Source organism: Podarcis filfolensis (assembly GCF_964270895.1).
Source record: "Podarcis filfolensis genome assembly, chromosome: 15".
Lineage (NCBI taxonomy): Eukaryota > Metazoa > Chordata > Lepidosauria > Squamata > Lacertidae > Podarcis > Podarcis filfolensis.
The window spans coordinates 1,015,229-1,027,921 of NC_139618.1; the positions used below are offsets into that span (position 1 = coordinate 1,015,229).

Genomic DNA, 12,693 nt, shown 5'->3' on the forward strand with positions numbered 1-12,693 from the left:
GATGGAGAGAACGACCCATATCTACAAATTAGACATGAATATTATTATGTTGGTAGGTTGTTAAGCCTTTTCAACATGACTAGGTGGGCAGACCCCTCCCCTCCCCGGGTCCACTTTTCCAGAGGCCCCTCGCCCCGCTCCCGGGGAGCTCTCTGCGAGGCCCACCCGAGCCACCCTAGCGGTGGCGCTCTGTGCGCGCGCCGGAGGAGCGCCTCGCTGATCCTGCCCATTCCTGACCGGTTGGATCCTTGCTGGCGAGGAATGGGACGTCGGAGTACCCCACCACGGCATCCAACGCGGCTGACGCTGCTGCTCCAGGGCGTGCCTCCCTGCCCCAGTTTCCCCGCTGGAAAGGGATCCCCGTGTAGTCCTGCCGCTGCCCGGCTGCGCTTTGCTGCTTGTGGGCGGCGAGCTCCGCGCAGCCCTCCCGTTGCTCTTTGCCGGGAACCGGACCCTACAGGACCAAGTCGCTCCGGCCGCGTCACTTCTGCCGCCGCTGATCCCGCCCGCAGCGCCCCCTCCCGTCCCGTCGGGGCGTGCCCGTCGCCATGGAGACGGGCTGGCCGAGGAGCCAATGGGAGGCGCGCCCGGGGGCCCGCTTCGTCCGGCGGCTCCTGCTGGTGCGCCCGGGCGCAAAGGGAGCTGGAGGCGCCGCCGTCGGGGGCAGTTCTCTGGGGCGCGGCCGGGCGAGATCGGCGGGGCTCGCGGCCCGCGGGCAGCCCCTCGATGGATCTGCTGGTCCTGGGGGGGTCGGTGGTCGCCTTCCGGCTGCTCAACGGCGGCCTGGAGCGCCTCGTGCCGCCGCCGCCCTCGGCGCAGCGCAACCGCTGGAAGTGGCGGAACATTTGGACCTCCCTGGCGCACAGTCTGCTTAGCGGCTCGTGGGCGCTGCTCGGGTGAGTCGGGGGGCCGAGAGAAACTGGGCGGAGTTGGGGGGAAACGGAACACCGCGCGCTCAGGGGTCTCACGGCTCTCTCTCTCCTTTTCCAGCTTCTACTTCCACCCGCAGATGGCGGAGGACCTCATCGACACCCACTTGCCCGCCGCGCACCACCTGCTCGGGATCTCCGTGGGTGAGTGGCCGCCAGAAGGGGCAGCAGCAGGAGGAGGGGTCCCCGCCTGCAGCCGACCCCCGCTCCTCCTAAGCGCTGACCATAAAAGACGGGCGGGCGAGAGTGTGTGAAGCCGCACCCGGTGGGCACAGTGGTTGGTACTCTGTGCGCACCCAGAGGCACTTTGCCCACGATTCCCCGGTCCCAGAGCTGATGTGGGATTGAAAATGGGCCCTGGAAGCTGAACACAGCGCTCTGGACCCAAGGAAGCCACAGAAGGACGTGTGTGGCAAAGATTGCCTCGGTGCCCCCAGAGCCTTCCCTTTCAATGGCTGCTCTGCTTGCCTGCCTTTGTCCCCTGGGGCTGCAGCCTCAGCAGCTGACCCACGGGGCGGGAAGCGGCTGGTGCCAGGCTATCTCCTGGGTGCGCCTCTCGCCACTTCCCTCTGGCAGGCACGTGACCTGGGGGCAAACAAACGAGCCCATTCTCATCCCTTGCTGCTGCCGCCACAGCAAATTCCTCTCCGCAGAGTTCAGCCTCGCTGCCCACCCCCAAGAGACAGAGAGTCATTGAAGCGCATGCAAAGCCCCCCTTGGGCCACGCCCCAGCCTCAGCCCATGCAGCAGATCCGTTTCAGGGCTATGCCTGGCTATGTCTCCCCACCACTGACAGGATATAGCATGGTAAGCTTCCTCTAGATAGCAGGGAAACGGGGAAAGTCACTGGGACATTTGCTTTGGTTTACTTCCCACAACGGAAGCCTGCAAAGCAAGGCACAGAGGTGGCAAGCCTCGCCTGCTGTTTCTCCCCAGCGGTTCAGTGGTAGACTGCCTCTGACCCTGGAGGTTCAGCGCAACACTCTTGAGCGCATAGCCAGTGAGTGACTTTTCACTCCTCCTTTTCAAACCAGGCTCCAGAACTGCACCTGACCGCAGGTCCCTGAGGATGGGGCCTGGGAGAGATGCGAGTGGCCCAAGGGGCTTGGGGGGGGGGAGGCCTTCCAGAGCTGGGCCACATGGCCTCTTTCTCTCCCCACACTCCGGTCTTTTGCTCCAACAGACATTCTTCCGGATCAGGAGAGAGCAGGGCACCCGCCTGGGGGAATTAAATTCCTGGAAGTGGAGATGCCCCACCCAGCACTATGAGATTTGTTTGCCAGATACTCTTGAGGCAGGGGAAGCCACGAGGAGGAACAGGAACGCTTCTCATGTGACTTTTAAAATAGCTGGCGGGGGTGGGGGGTTGTTATTCCAAGTCCGAGAGTCCTAGCCAAAGGGACATGGAAAGGCCTTGCGGTTGCCAGCCTTGCTGAGACTGCTGCCTTCCCCTATTGGCAAAAAAAACTCATTTTATTTTTTGGCTGTGTGTCTTCACCTGCCTTGATCCCTCTGGGGGCACTCAGGACTGGGCTCTTGGCACTCGTGCCCATGTCGACGGGGAGGAGGATGTCCCGGTGAACAATTTGGGGGCCTGGAGGGGTTTCATCTTCTTAGCATTTGGCAGAAGTGGGTGGAGAATCCTGTGTTTCCATAGATCATTTATCTGATGCATGGGATTCTGTCTCAAAACATGCCCAAAGCAGCTAAGGAAGATCACCTTTAAAGCAACATATAAGCACAGCAGCCGGCAGTTAAAATTATGCCGCAACCAGAGACTCGGTTTTCATAAATTATAACTAAAGGCCGTGAGAGCAGGCAGGTCCAATCTATCAGAGTGGATCCCTTGTGTGAGTGATCCTGCAGGCTCTGCTGGTGGGGTTTGTCCTTGAGCTGTGAGAGGGCTGGGGCAGCTATGGCTTCAACCTGGATCATGAGCTTAAATCCCAGGACTCAGTCACAGAATACAGGCGAGAGCGCCTCTGAACCTGTGCAGGGGCTGAGGCAGTATTCAGGTGGCATGGTGCAACTGCCGGTTGATCATGCTCATCAGGACAGCGTTTGCCAGCCTGGCCGGGGCTGACGAATGTTAAGACATCTGGAGGGCACCAGGTTGGTGAAGTCTGCTTGAAGAAAGTGGCTTTGAGCTGCCAGCCCCCGGGACAGGCTGCTGGGATCAGAGGCTGTCACCTTGGAGAGGAGAAGGGGAAGCGAGAGGCCTTCTCTAGGCTTGTCCTGAAGAGGCCCTGTTGTTGTTTTTTTTACAAGGGGGACAAAGGGCAAGGCCGGGAGCTTTTGAGGAAACGGCATTGTCAGGGAAACGTGGGCAAACAACCCTTGCCAGCCCCGTTCCCTGCCTCTGGCCCTGAATGGAGACGTTAGAACTAGGAGGGGGGGGATCTTTACCTGTCGGGTTAGAGGGGGAAACGCCCAGGCATCTGCTTGCCTGGGGAGCTGAAGAGACAGGCAGGGCCATCTTCCCCTCCCTGTATGCATGTTCTTAGCATGGGCTGAATCTGACCGCTGCAAACTAAGCAGTCAGAGGTGGGGTAGGGTGGAAGGAGTCTGGAGCCAGGAATTTGGAGACTTTTTTCCAGCCTCTTCAGCATCTTCATAATTTAATCTGTGGAAAGTTTAACACACGCCAGTCCTCGGAGGAGCACGAGGCCAAGCTCTGCACACTCCCCTCCTCTTTGGTCTGGTGTGTGTGTGTGTGAAGGGGCCTGGCTGCTAACGCTTTCTTTTCTGTTCCTCCCTCAGGCTATTTCCTGCAGGACTTCTTCGACATGATGTATCACCAGAAGATCCAGCAGTGCTGGGAACTGCTCTTCCATCACTCTGTGGTGAGTTCTGGGAGCACCTCTCCCCCACATGCAGTGGGAAGGGATTCTTCCTCCTCGCTTTATCTGCACAACAACCCTGTGAGGCTGGCAGAGAAAAGTAGATAAGAGGAGTTTCCTCCCTCCCCTGTCTCATAACACTAGAACTCCTGGCCATCCCGTGAAGCTGAATGTTGAAAGATTCAGAAAGGATAAAGAAAAGCCTTCCTCACGAACCACACTCACTCCTACAGCAGGCAGGGATGGCCAACTTGGATGGCTTTAAAAGAGGATTAAAGAAATTCATGGAAGGGGAGAGGGCTGTCGATGGCTGTGCTCTGCCTTCCACATTCAGAGCGCTCCTGAATGCCAGTTGCTGGAAACCACAGGAAGGGCGAGTTGCTCTTGTGCTTGAGTGCTGCTAGCAGGCATCCTCGTGGGGCACCTGATCCAGCAGGCACTTTGGTTCTGATGCTAGGCGAGGATTGTCAGCAACCGCCCCGTCCCTGAGCGTGTTTTATAATGATGTCTGTGCAGCTTACATAAAGAGAAGCTGACCTGTGCCTCCTTGGAGCTGGGCAGGGCAGGGCGTGCCATGCTTGGCTGCTCTCCAACAATGGTCTCTGGCAGCTCAGCTTCTTGGCGCAGCCCTTGGCTCAGGCCACTCGACAAGGGCCAGGGGCTGTGGGGTCAGGCAAGCTGATACATGCAGGGCTTGACTGCATGTGCTGGGTGGTCTCATTCCCCATTCAGACCCTGTTACTAGGAAAACGTGCTTCCTGCTCCTCCCGGTCCCTTTGCAAGTGGGCAAAGTTTGAAGTGGGGGGTGGGATGAGCGCATAGTAAGTAATCTAGGAGCAGCTGGGGGGGGGCAGGGGGTAGAGAAGGCAAGGAAAGGAGCCTTCGTAAGGCTTTGCCCCAGTTTTCAGTCCCAAGGCAGTTCAGCCTCACAGCAGGTAAGGTGGTGGTGAAGGCAGGAGTGTCTCTGCACATGCAGACAACCTTTCGACCCAAGCTGATTAAGCTGCCTGTCTGGAGTATGTTGGGGGGCAGTGTGCACACCCTCCAGGCAGGCACCTCTCCTCACTGGGCTTCCATCCTTCTGGTGGCTTTCCAGCCCATTAGAAGCTGCTGCCAGATGGGTCAAAAGGCCATTTAAATAATACATCTAATTCAGGCAGAGACAAAGCTTAATCCCCAGGGGGCAGCTAATCCCATTAGGGCCTGTGCTGAGGACAGCACTGCTGGGAAGAGCTAGAGGACCCCCCCCTCAGAAAGAATGGATCTCCTACACCCCCCCATTAAGAGAGGGGGATCTTGGCAGCTCCCCCTTCCTTCCTCTGCAGTCCTACCCAATCTACTGAGGTTTACAGAGGAGGAGGAGTCTGTCTGCTGTGTGATCCCAAGATCCTCCTTCCTCTCCCTGCCTCCCTCAGGTGCTGAGCTGTCTGGCTGCTTCTCCTCTTGCTGGCCACTAGATTTTTTTTGGACAAGGTCCCACTGCTTTTAACAGCTGCAAGACAGGTAGAAATTCAACAGGTGATGTAGGCACCACTGCCACATCTCCATGCAAGGGGATAGCCATGTTTTTGCTTTGCTTGCAGCTGTTAAAACCTCCTTATAAAAAACCTGAAGATTCAAACTGTTTTAGCTGGTGCCTGGCTTTGCTCTCCCCACTCCCTGTCCCTTTGGCCTCATGTCATACTTTTCAGATTGGAAGCCTATGGGCAGAGACTGTCTTACTTTAATTGACTGTAGGTAAGCTGCTGTGGGTGCCCTTTTGCTTGATACAAATCCTGTAAATTAAATAAATCCACCACAGCACCCTTGACTGGCATTGACCCAGTCACAGGCACTCACCCTCTCCCCCAGCCAGAAGTGCCCTGCCTTCCTTCCTCACCCGGTGGATTCAGCCTCAACCCCGAAGCTGCTCCCCAAAGTCTTCGTTGTAGGAAAATGATGTGACATGGAATTGGCTGGGGCTGATCCGCTCTCAGGCTCTCCAGGCTGGCCGTCTTCAGTTGCTGCAGATGGAGAGGAAGGGGCATAACTGCGTGGACACCTGTCTTGCATGCAGAAGGCCCCAGGTTCAATCCCCAATGGCAGCCTCTGCAGTTTACAAGGGTCAGGAAGCTGGCGAACAGGCTCTCTGCCTGAGAGTCTGGTGACCCGCTGCCAGTCTGAGCAGGCAATCCTGGGCTAGGTGGACAGAGCGTGTGAACGAAAGTAGACTGTCTGCTTTGCATGGAGGATGCACTCTCCAATGGCAGTCTCTCCAGTTAGCAGCTGGAGTGGGAGAGACCTTTTCCTCAGCCAGAGCCCTTCAGAGATGGTGCTGGCTTCCTAACAGCCACTGCTCCCTTCTTGCCTCTCTCCCAGGTGATCCTCTGCTTCGGCTTTGCCTTCCTGGTCCACCGCTTTGTGGGCTTCGCCATGGTGGCCCTGCTGGTGGAGATCAACTCCATCTTCCTGCACCTGCGGACGATCCTGTTGATGGCTGGCTTGGCCCACACCACCTCCTACCGCTTGACCAGCCTGCTCAACCTGGGCACTTACGTGGTCTTCCGCATCACCACCCTGGCTTGGATGACCCGCTGGCTGGTGCTCAACCGGGAGAACATACCGCCCAACACCTACACCCTCAGCACAGTGGGCATGGCCGTCATGACTCCCATGAACATCGTCCTTTTCTACCGCCTGCTCCGCAACGACTTCCTCACCTCCAGCCGGCGTGAGAAGGAGAAGTGACCACCCCTGGCTCCTCCCTCCTCAACAGCTGGCTGTACAGGCCACAGGGAGGGGGAGAGCAAGTCAGCAGGAGAGGAGAGGAGAGCCAGAGGGTGGTCTTCAACATCTGTTTTCCAGATTGCAACTGCCCCTCCAGCTGGATCATGGAAAGGCCACCGCAGCCACAGCTGCAGCCGCATGGCAGGAAGAAGCTGCTCCTGGAGAGTCTCTTGGGACAGTGTTTGGGGGCCCTCTGGTTAGCTGGGGAGGGGTCTTGGCAGCGGTCGGAATGTGGGCTAGCGGGAGAAGTAGCCAAGGATGTAACGTCTCCCTGCAGGGAGGGAGCTGGTTGAAATGACTTGGCCCTCACAACTGTCTGTGCTCTGACCGTTGTTTTTGGCACCTGCCTGCCCCCCCTGGCAGGGTGGGAGTTTCACTGCATCAGAGCTCCAGAAGGCAAGACCCCTTTCCGGACACCAACACCTGAGATCCAGGCCAGAGCAAGTGGCAGGATGCCAGGACCCCTCGCATCTCCCTCACCCCTCTGTCTTGTTGCCTCCTGGCCCTTCTCTGCCTGCACATGGAAGCAGGATTGCCCTGGCCTCTCTTTCTCTCTGCAGAATATTTATCTCCTTGAAGAGCCTGTATGTGATCTGCCCTTCCATGCCATGCTCAGCTGAGCCTCTCAGTAACTTAACAGTCTGTGGGTGCATTCTCTGCAGGCAGGCGTGGGGGGGTGCCAGTTGGCAATTGTCCTCTTACTATTCTCTCTTTTGAAGAGTTGCAAGCAAATCCCACTCTCCTCGCCTCTCTCCAGGCTAAGCCAGGGATGCTGCCATGGCCAAGTTCTGCCCCTGCTGGCCACCTAGATTAATCCAAGGCATCCCTGTGCCAGGGGACAGCACCACCTGGTTGTACTGGATGCTGAGGGCCAGGATCTTTTAACCCTGCTAAGAGCCAAACGGCTTCCTCTGAGGCCTCAATATTGTGTAGACCAGTGGTGGCGAACCTATGGCATGCGTGCCAGGGGGCGCACTCAGAGCCCTCTCTGTGGGTATGTGCGCCATTGTCCCAGCAGGGCCGTAGCTAGGGGGTGAAACTGGTGCTCCAGCACTGCAGGGGGCTCCTGGCCGCTTCCAGCATGGTCCCAGCACTGCTAGGGCACCATTTTCACCCTCGGGGCCGCGCTGAGGGGAGGAGGAGAGGAGGGCTCGTGCTGGGAAACTGCCGGTCTGTCCAGGCCTCGACTTTTGATGCGTCAGGGCCTCCCGCCAGATTGTTGTTCCTACTCAGGAGTAAGCCGCCTTGAGTTCAGCAAGGTTAGACAAATTATCAGCATGTGTACAACAGCAAAAATCACATTAATTGTTCAAAAGCATGCCAAATGCAAACTTTTACCTTTCAAAAAAAAAAGTTGTTTGTATCATTGAAAGCACTGTTATTGTGGGGGTTTTTTAAGACAAAAGATGTTAATGTATGAGTTGTTTTTTCTAAACTAAAACCTCAGTATTCAGGTTAAATTGCCGTGTTGGCACTTTGCGATAAATAAGTGGGTTTTGGGTTGCAGTTTGGGCACTCGGTGTCTAAAAAGATCGCCATCACTGGTGTAAACAATAAGGGAGAATGCACTTACAAGAATCTTATTCTAACAAGGTGTATGGATACGTTTGCACAAAAGTAACAGAAATAAAAGGATAGAGTGAATGCTGGGGCTCGGTCTTACCTGGCAGGAGGGAGGTTCCTTGGCATCCAGTGGGGAAGGAGGCTCCAAGTGGCCCTGAAGGTGGGGCTGGGGGAACCCAAAGCTGTGTTGCTGCTCAGGCCAGCGTCATGATCGTCCTGTAACACTGACCTTACGGGATGGATATGCCACTGTCCTCAGGAGTTTGATCAGGTTTACAGATGGACAAGATGGCAGACCCCACGAAATAGTCACACTCCGAAAGATAGCTTTCTGAATTCAGAGGCCTTCCAACACGGCAAGAGCTGTAGGAAGACCCATGAAATGTCACAGAAGAGTGTTTCTGAACCCTTCATTGGGCTGGACTGGAGGATTCAGAAAGGCCCCCCTGTTCCTCAAAAGTGGAGCATAATGATGTTGCCCCAGAAATTTGTAACAATTATTGAAATGGAACACAGGAGGCACCTTCTGCAGGTAAAGCTGGTCCTCTGCACTAAGTGTTGGGGCCTTTCCTCTGGAGACAACCTTGTGTGCGTCTTCTGAACAGGTTTCGATGGAGCTTAGCCCCAGGCAAGTGTGTGTACAACAGGGCTAGGGAACTGGTGGCCTTCCAAGTGGTGCAGGACTCCCACATCCCATCAGCATCACCCAGTAAGAACCGTGGCTAGGGATTATAGGGACTGGAGTCAAGCTGCATCTGAAGGACCACAGGCTCCCCGTTCTCCTGCTAGAGGATATCCAGTAAAACTGAAGGGCAGTAGATTTCGGACAGGCAGGAGGACATACTTAATACATCAGCCACTTACACACCAAACATGTAAAGCACATTATTTGACCCGTTCAAGAATCCTGGAAACCATTTACCTCTCACAGCTACAATTCCCAGCACCCTTGAACTACAGTTCCTAGGATTCTTGGGGGAGGGGGAAATGGGTTAAAAATGGGCATCCCTCCCCCTCAAGTATGGCCAGTAGCCAGACTGGGGGGGGGGAGTGAAAACAGGAGGGGCCCTGCAGCACCTGGAAGGCCACCACCAACACACACGTTCCTGTAGCCCCAGGGAAACTGGGTGGCAGCCTCAGGCAGACCAGCCTCAGCAATTGTAGGAGACACCCAGGGCTCACAGGATAGAGAAGCCATAGTGGCTCCCCATACATAGATACATTTGAAATATCTTAAATTGAAATTGTTATTATGAGGGAGAATCATTACTATAGTACTATTAAGGCTAATAGTGGCTGCCGTGTTTTTTAAAAGTAAAGGTAAAGGGACCCCTGACCGTTAGGTCCAGTCGTGGCCGACTCTGGGGTTGCAGCGCTCATTTCGCTTTATCGGCCAAGGGAGCCGGCGTACAGATTCCGGGTCACGTAGCCAACATGACTAAGCCGCTTCTGGCGAACCAGAGCAGCGCACGGAAACACCGTTTACCTTCCCACCGGAGCGGTACCTAATTATCTACTTGCACTTTGACGTGCTTTCAAACTGCTGTTATAATTATTACTGTACTGTTTAGGTTAATAAGTGCCCGGAAGCTGTACGCCGGCTCCCTCAGCCAATAAAGTGAGATGAGTGCCGCAACCCCAGAGTCGGACATGACTGGACCTAATGGTCAGGGGTCCCTTTACCTTTTTTATTGTTTTTATAATTTTTAATTTTAAACGTTTCAAGGGATGAGTCATTACTACTGTTTAGGTTAATAATGGCTAATATATATAAATATATAAAAATGTTACTATCTATTTCAACTTAATATTATTATTATACGGGTGAATTCTTACTATTAAGGTTCTAAATGGCTGTGTATGTTACATAAATACAGGCCGGCAGCCATTGAAAACCTCCAGGCAACGCAAATGTTTCTTGTCACGAGAGCGAATCAGTTGCTCTTTTGCCGGTGAGGGAAGACTTTCCTGGGGGCGCCTATATTCGCCTCCCCGGCCCTGCCTGACGCATTTAATTCTCCCCGCCCCCCTCACCTATTTTCGAGGGGGGAGGAAGAGGGTGGTTTCTACGTAAATGAAATAATAATAATAATAACTGGGGCGCGTAACCGACACCCTCGCGCGCGCCCTTTCTCTCTCCCGCTCTCACTAACCGGAAGTTCTGCTCGTGCTTTCCGGAGCGACGGTGGAGAAGACCTTTCCACTCGGCGCCGCCGATTGGACCCATTCCGCGTCCGTCTCCCGCTGCCGACAGTTGATTGGCTTCAACGGCCGTTTGCGCACACCGCGCTCCGCCACATCCGGTTCCGCGGCGCCGCGCCTGCGCAGTGGCTGCGATCTGCGTCCCGAGGGTGGCGTTGGTGGCGGCCATTAGAGTTTTCCGAGGAGCTCGGAGAGAAGCGGCGGCAGCGAGAGAGAAAGCGGGACCCGGAGCGGAGGCGAGGGGAGAGGAAGAGCCGGGCAGCCCCCCTCGCGGAGGGGACAGGTATGCAAAGAGAGTCGGGCTTTGGGGGGAAACCGGAGTGGCCGATTCGGATTAATGGTTCCACATGCGCCAATCCGGATTAAGGGCCGCACCTCCCCGGGAGAAGCGCCCTAAGGGTCGTTTTAAATGTGCGTGCAAAATACGGCACGACTAATTTATGCGTGGAGCGTGTGTGTGTGTGTGTATATATATGTTTGTATATATGAACGCTATGTATAAGTATGTATGTGCGTATGTGTATATATATGTACACGTGTATGTGTGTGCGTATGTATATATACACACACACACACACGTCACTTTTGTGTACATACACACACACACATATATGTATATGTATTCGTACGGCTGATGTAATTCTGTTTGTAACGCACCCACATTCCAGCACACGAGTCTGCATGCAAGTAAGCTTTACTTGGAGGAGACCCCCAGTGAGTCACGCCCTTTGGGTCTTTCAGGGGGTCTCCTCTGAGTAGGGCTGACCTTGGCGCAACACACACACACACACACATTTCTAAATGTTGAAATGTGCCCTCAGTTGTTTGCATGTACCATTTTTGTGGGCGTGTTTTGGATGTGCTTTGATATTTATATTTAAATGAACTTGTGAGGGAGCTGTAGTCCTGCAGCCTCTGGAGGGCACCCAGATGGCTCCCGCTGATCAGCCTCATCAGATGGACGGACCTGGGGTGTGATACTGCCTTGGCCTCTTAGCCTGAGGCTTTGCCAGGCCTCCTCATATGAAAAGTAAAACATGGGAAACACTGATTTTCTTGTAGTGTAAATCTTCCTGCAGAACATATTCCACAGCTTTGTGAGATATTCTCCCTCATGAAGGATTTCTGGGATTTTTTTAATGCTTTTCTGTCTCTCCGCAGAGGTGGTGTGTTTGGTGGGGTGGAGGTTGGACCGTGGGAAGTGCAGTGCAGTAGAATTCACACCCCTTGGAAGGAGGAGCACCCACTTCTCTCTCCCTGATTTGCTTTCTCTTCGCAGCCCTAACTCCTCAACATGGCAGGCGTGTTCCCTTTCCGGGGGCCCTGCCCCCCAATGCCTGCTCCCTTGACCCCACTGCCTGACTACATGTCTGAAGAAAAGCTGCAAGAAAAAGGTATGGCTGTGGCAGGATCTGTGTGCCTATTTGAGAGGGAGGGAGGCCTGTCTGCTTAGACCCTGGGGGGGGGGGTTGCCCTCTTGGCCTGAAAGGCATTCTTTGCAAATAGTTCTCCAGGGTTTCAGTAAGAGCACCTTCCCCAACTCTCCCTGGAGAGGGCAAGGATTGATGCTGGGACCTCGCCTGCTCCCCTTCCAGCTCGCAAGTGGCAGCAGCTGCAGGCCAAGCGCTATGCCGAGAAGCGGAAGTTTGGTTTTGTGGATGCGCAGAAGGAGGACATGCCGCCAGAGCACGTGCGGAAGATCATCCGGGACCATGGGGACATGACCAACAGGAAGTTCCGGCATGACAAGCGGGTCTATTTGGGGTGAGAAGGGGAGATGGTGACCTCGGGCAGTTTGGGGGTGTGGGGTGTTTCTGGCGTTGCTTATGTTGGGGAGCAGCCAGGCCTTTCAAGGGGTGGGAGGCTGAGTTGATTCTGGGAGCTTTTGGCAGAATCCTTTATGCTTTTTACTGGGAGGATCTCCAAGTTAAGAACTTCAAAGAAGCCCTGAACTGAGTCGGACAGAAGGCCCAGCAACCTGTTTTCCCCCATGTGGAGGCACTGACCTTCTTTGGCTTCTCAAAAACTAGTCCTAAGAGGCAGACTGCCTCTGAATGTGGAGATTTAATTTAGCCATTAGGACTGGCAGCCATTGGTAGCTTTATTTATTTCACCCTATTCAGTGGTTGCCTGTTCACTGCAAGTGCTTTACAGCTCTGCCTTGAACCTTCAGTGACCTGATGTCAGCTGATTGACAGGTGGGCAGCCCCATCCATCTGTCAGAAGTGGCCAGCAGAGGGTTGGCCACTCCTGGATCTGGCCCTCTTAACTTGATCCAATTCCCCCTCCCCAAAGACTTATATTTTGCTTATATTTAGCAAGCAAAGCTTAAGGCATTGAAACCGTCAAGGTTGCCAGATGCAATACATGCAATTGACATCCATTCACTGTTA

At 54.7% G+C, this 12,693-nt stretch overlaps 3 protein-coding genes across 14 annotated transcripts in view; 2 read left to right on the plus strand and 1 right to left on the minus strand.

Annotated features, from left to right (window-relative positions):
• Positions 1-10,414, minus strand: part of LOC310750050 (apoptosis-inducing factor 3-like) — a 25,788-nt gene extending 15,374 nt beyond the window's left edge. For 2 of the 12 annotated variants that reach the window (XR_014541926.1, XM_083587670.1), the window contains exons 1-2: positions 10,252-10,414; positions 8,199-8,461 (exon numbers count right to left, since the gene is read on the minus strand). Coding sequence is in view for 2 of the 12 variants with exons in the window: in XM_083587664.1 (XP_083443790.1) it covers positions 5,649-5,796 (148 nt within the window). In the remaining 10 variants the exon portion in view is untranslated. Of the gene's footprint in view, positions 1-237; positions 383-2,427; positions 2,650-5,648; positions 5,812-8,198; positions 8,462-9,889 lie in introns of those variants that run through there. The other 10 variants (XM_083587668.1, XM_083587669.1, XR_014541929.1 and 7 more) reach the window with 7 other exon arrangements.
• Positions 262-8,179, plus strand: TLCD2 (TLC domain containing 2; the record flags this gene model as incomplete). The annotated part of the gene is made up of 4 exons (XM_083587899.1): positions 262-896; positions 991-1,073; positions 3,690-3,772; positions 6,128-8,179. The coding sequence occupies 4 exons, from the start codon at positions 262-264 to the stop codon at positions 6,494-6,496; spliced, it is 1,170 nt and encodes a 389-aa protein (XP_083444025.1). The 3' UTR covers positions 6,497-8,179.
• The window catches only part of PRPF8 (pre-mRNA processing factor 8), a 23,796-nt gene continuing 21,494 nt past the window's right edge, over positions 10,392-12,693 (plus strand). The window contains exons 1-3 of the mRNA XM_083587372.1: positions 10,392-10,583; positions 11,580-11,694; positions 11,896-12,064. Coding sequence (XP_083443498.1) covers positions 11,595-11,694; positions 11,896-12,064 — 269 coding nt within the window. The 5' untranslated portion in view covers positions 10,392-10,583; positions 11,580-11,594. The remainder of the gene's footprint in view (positions 10,584-11,579; positions 11,695-11,895; positions 12,065-12,693) is intronic.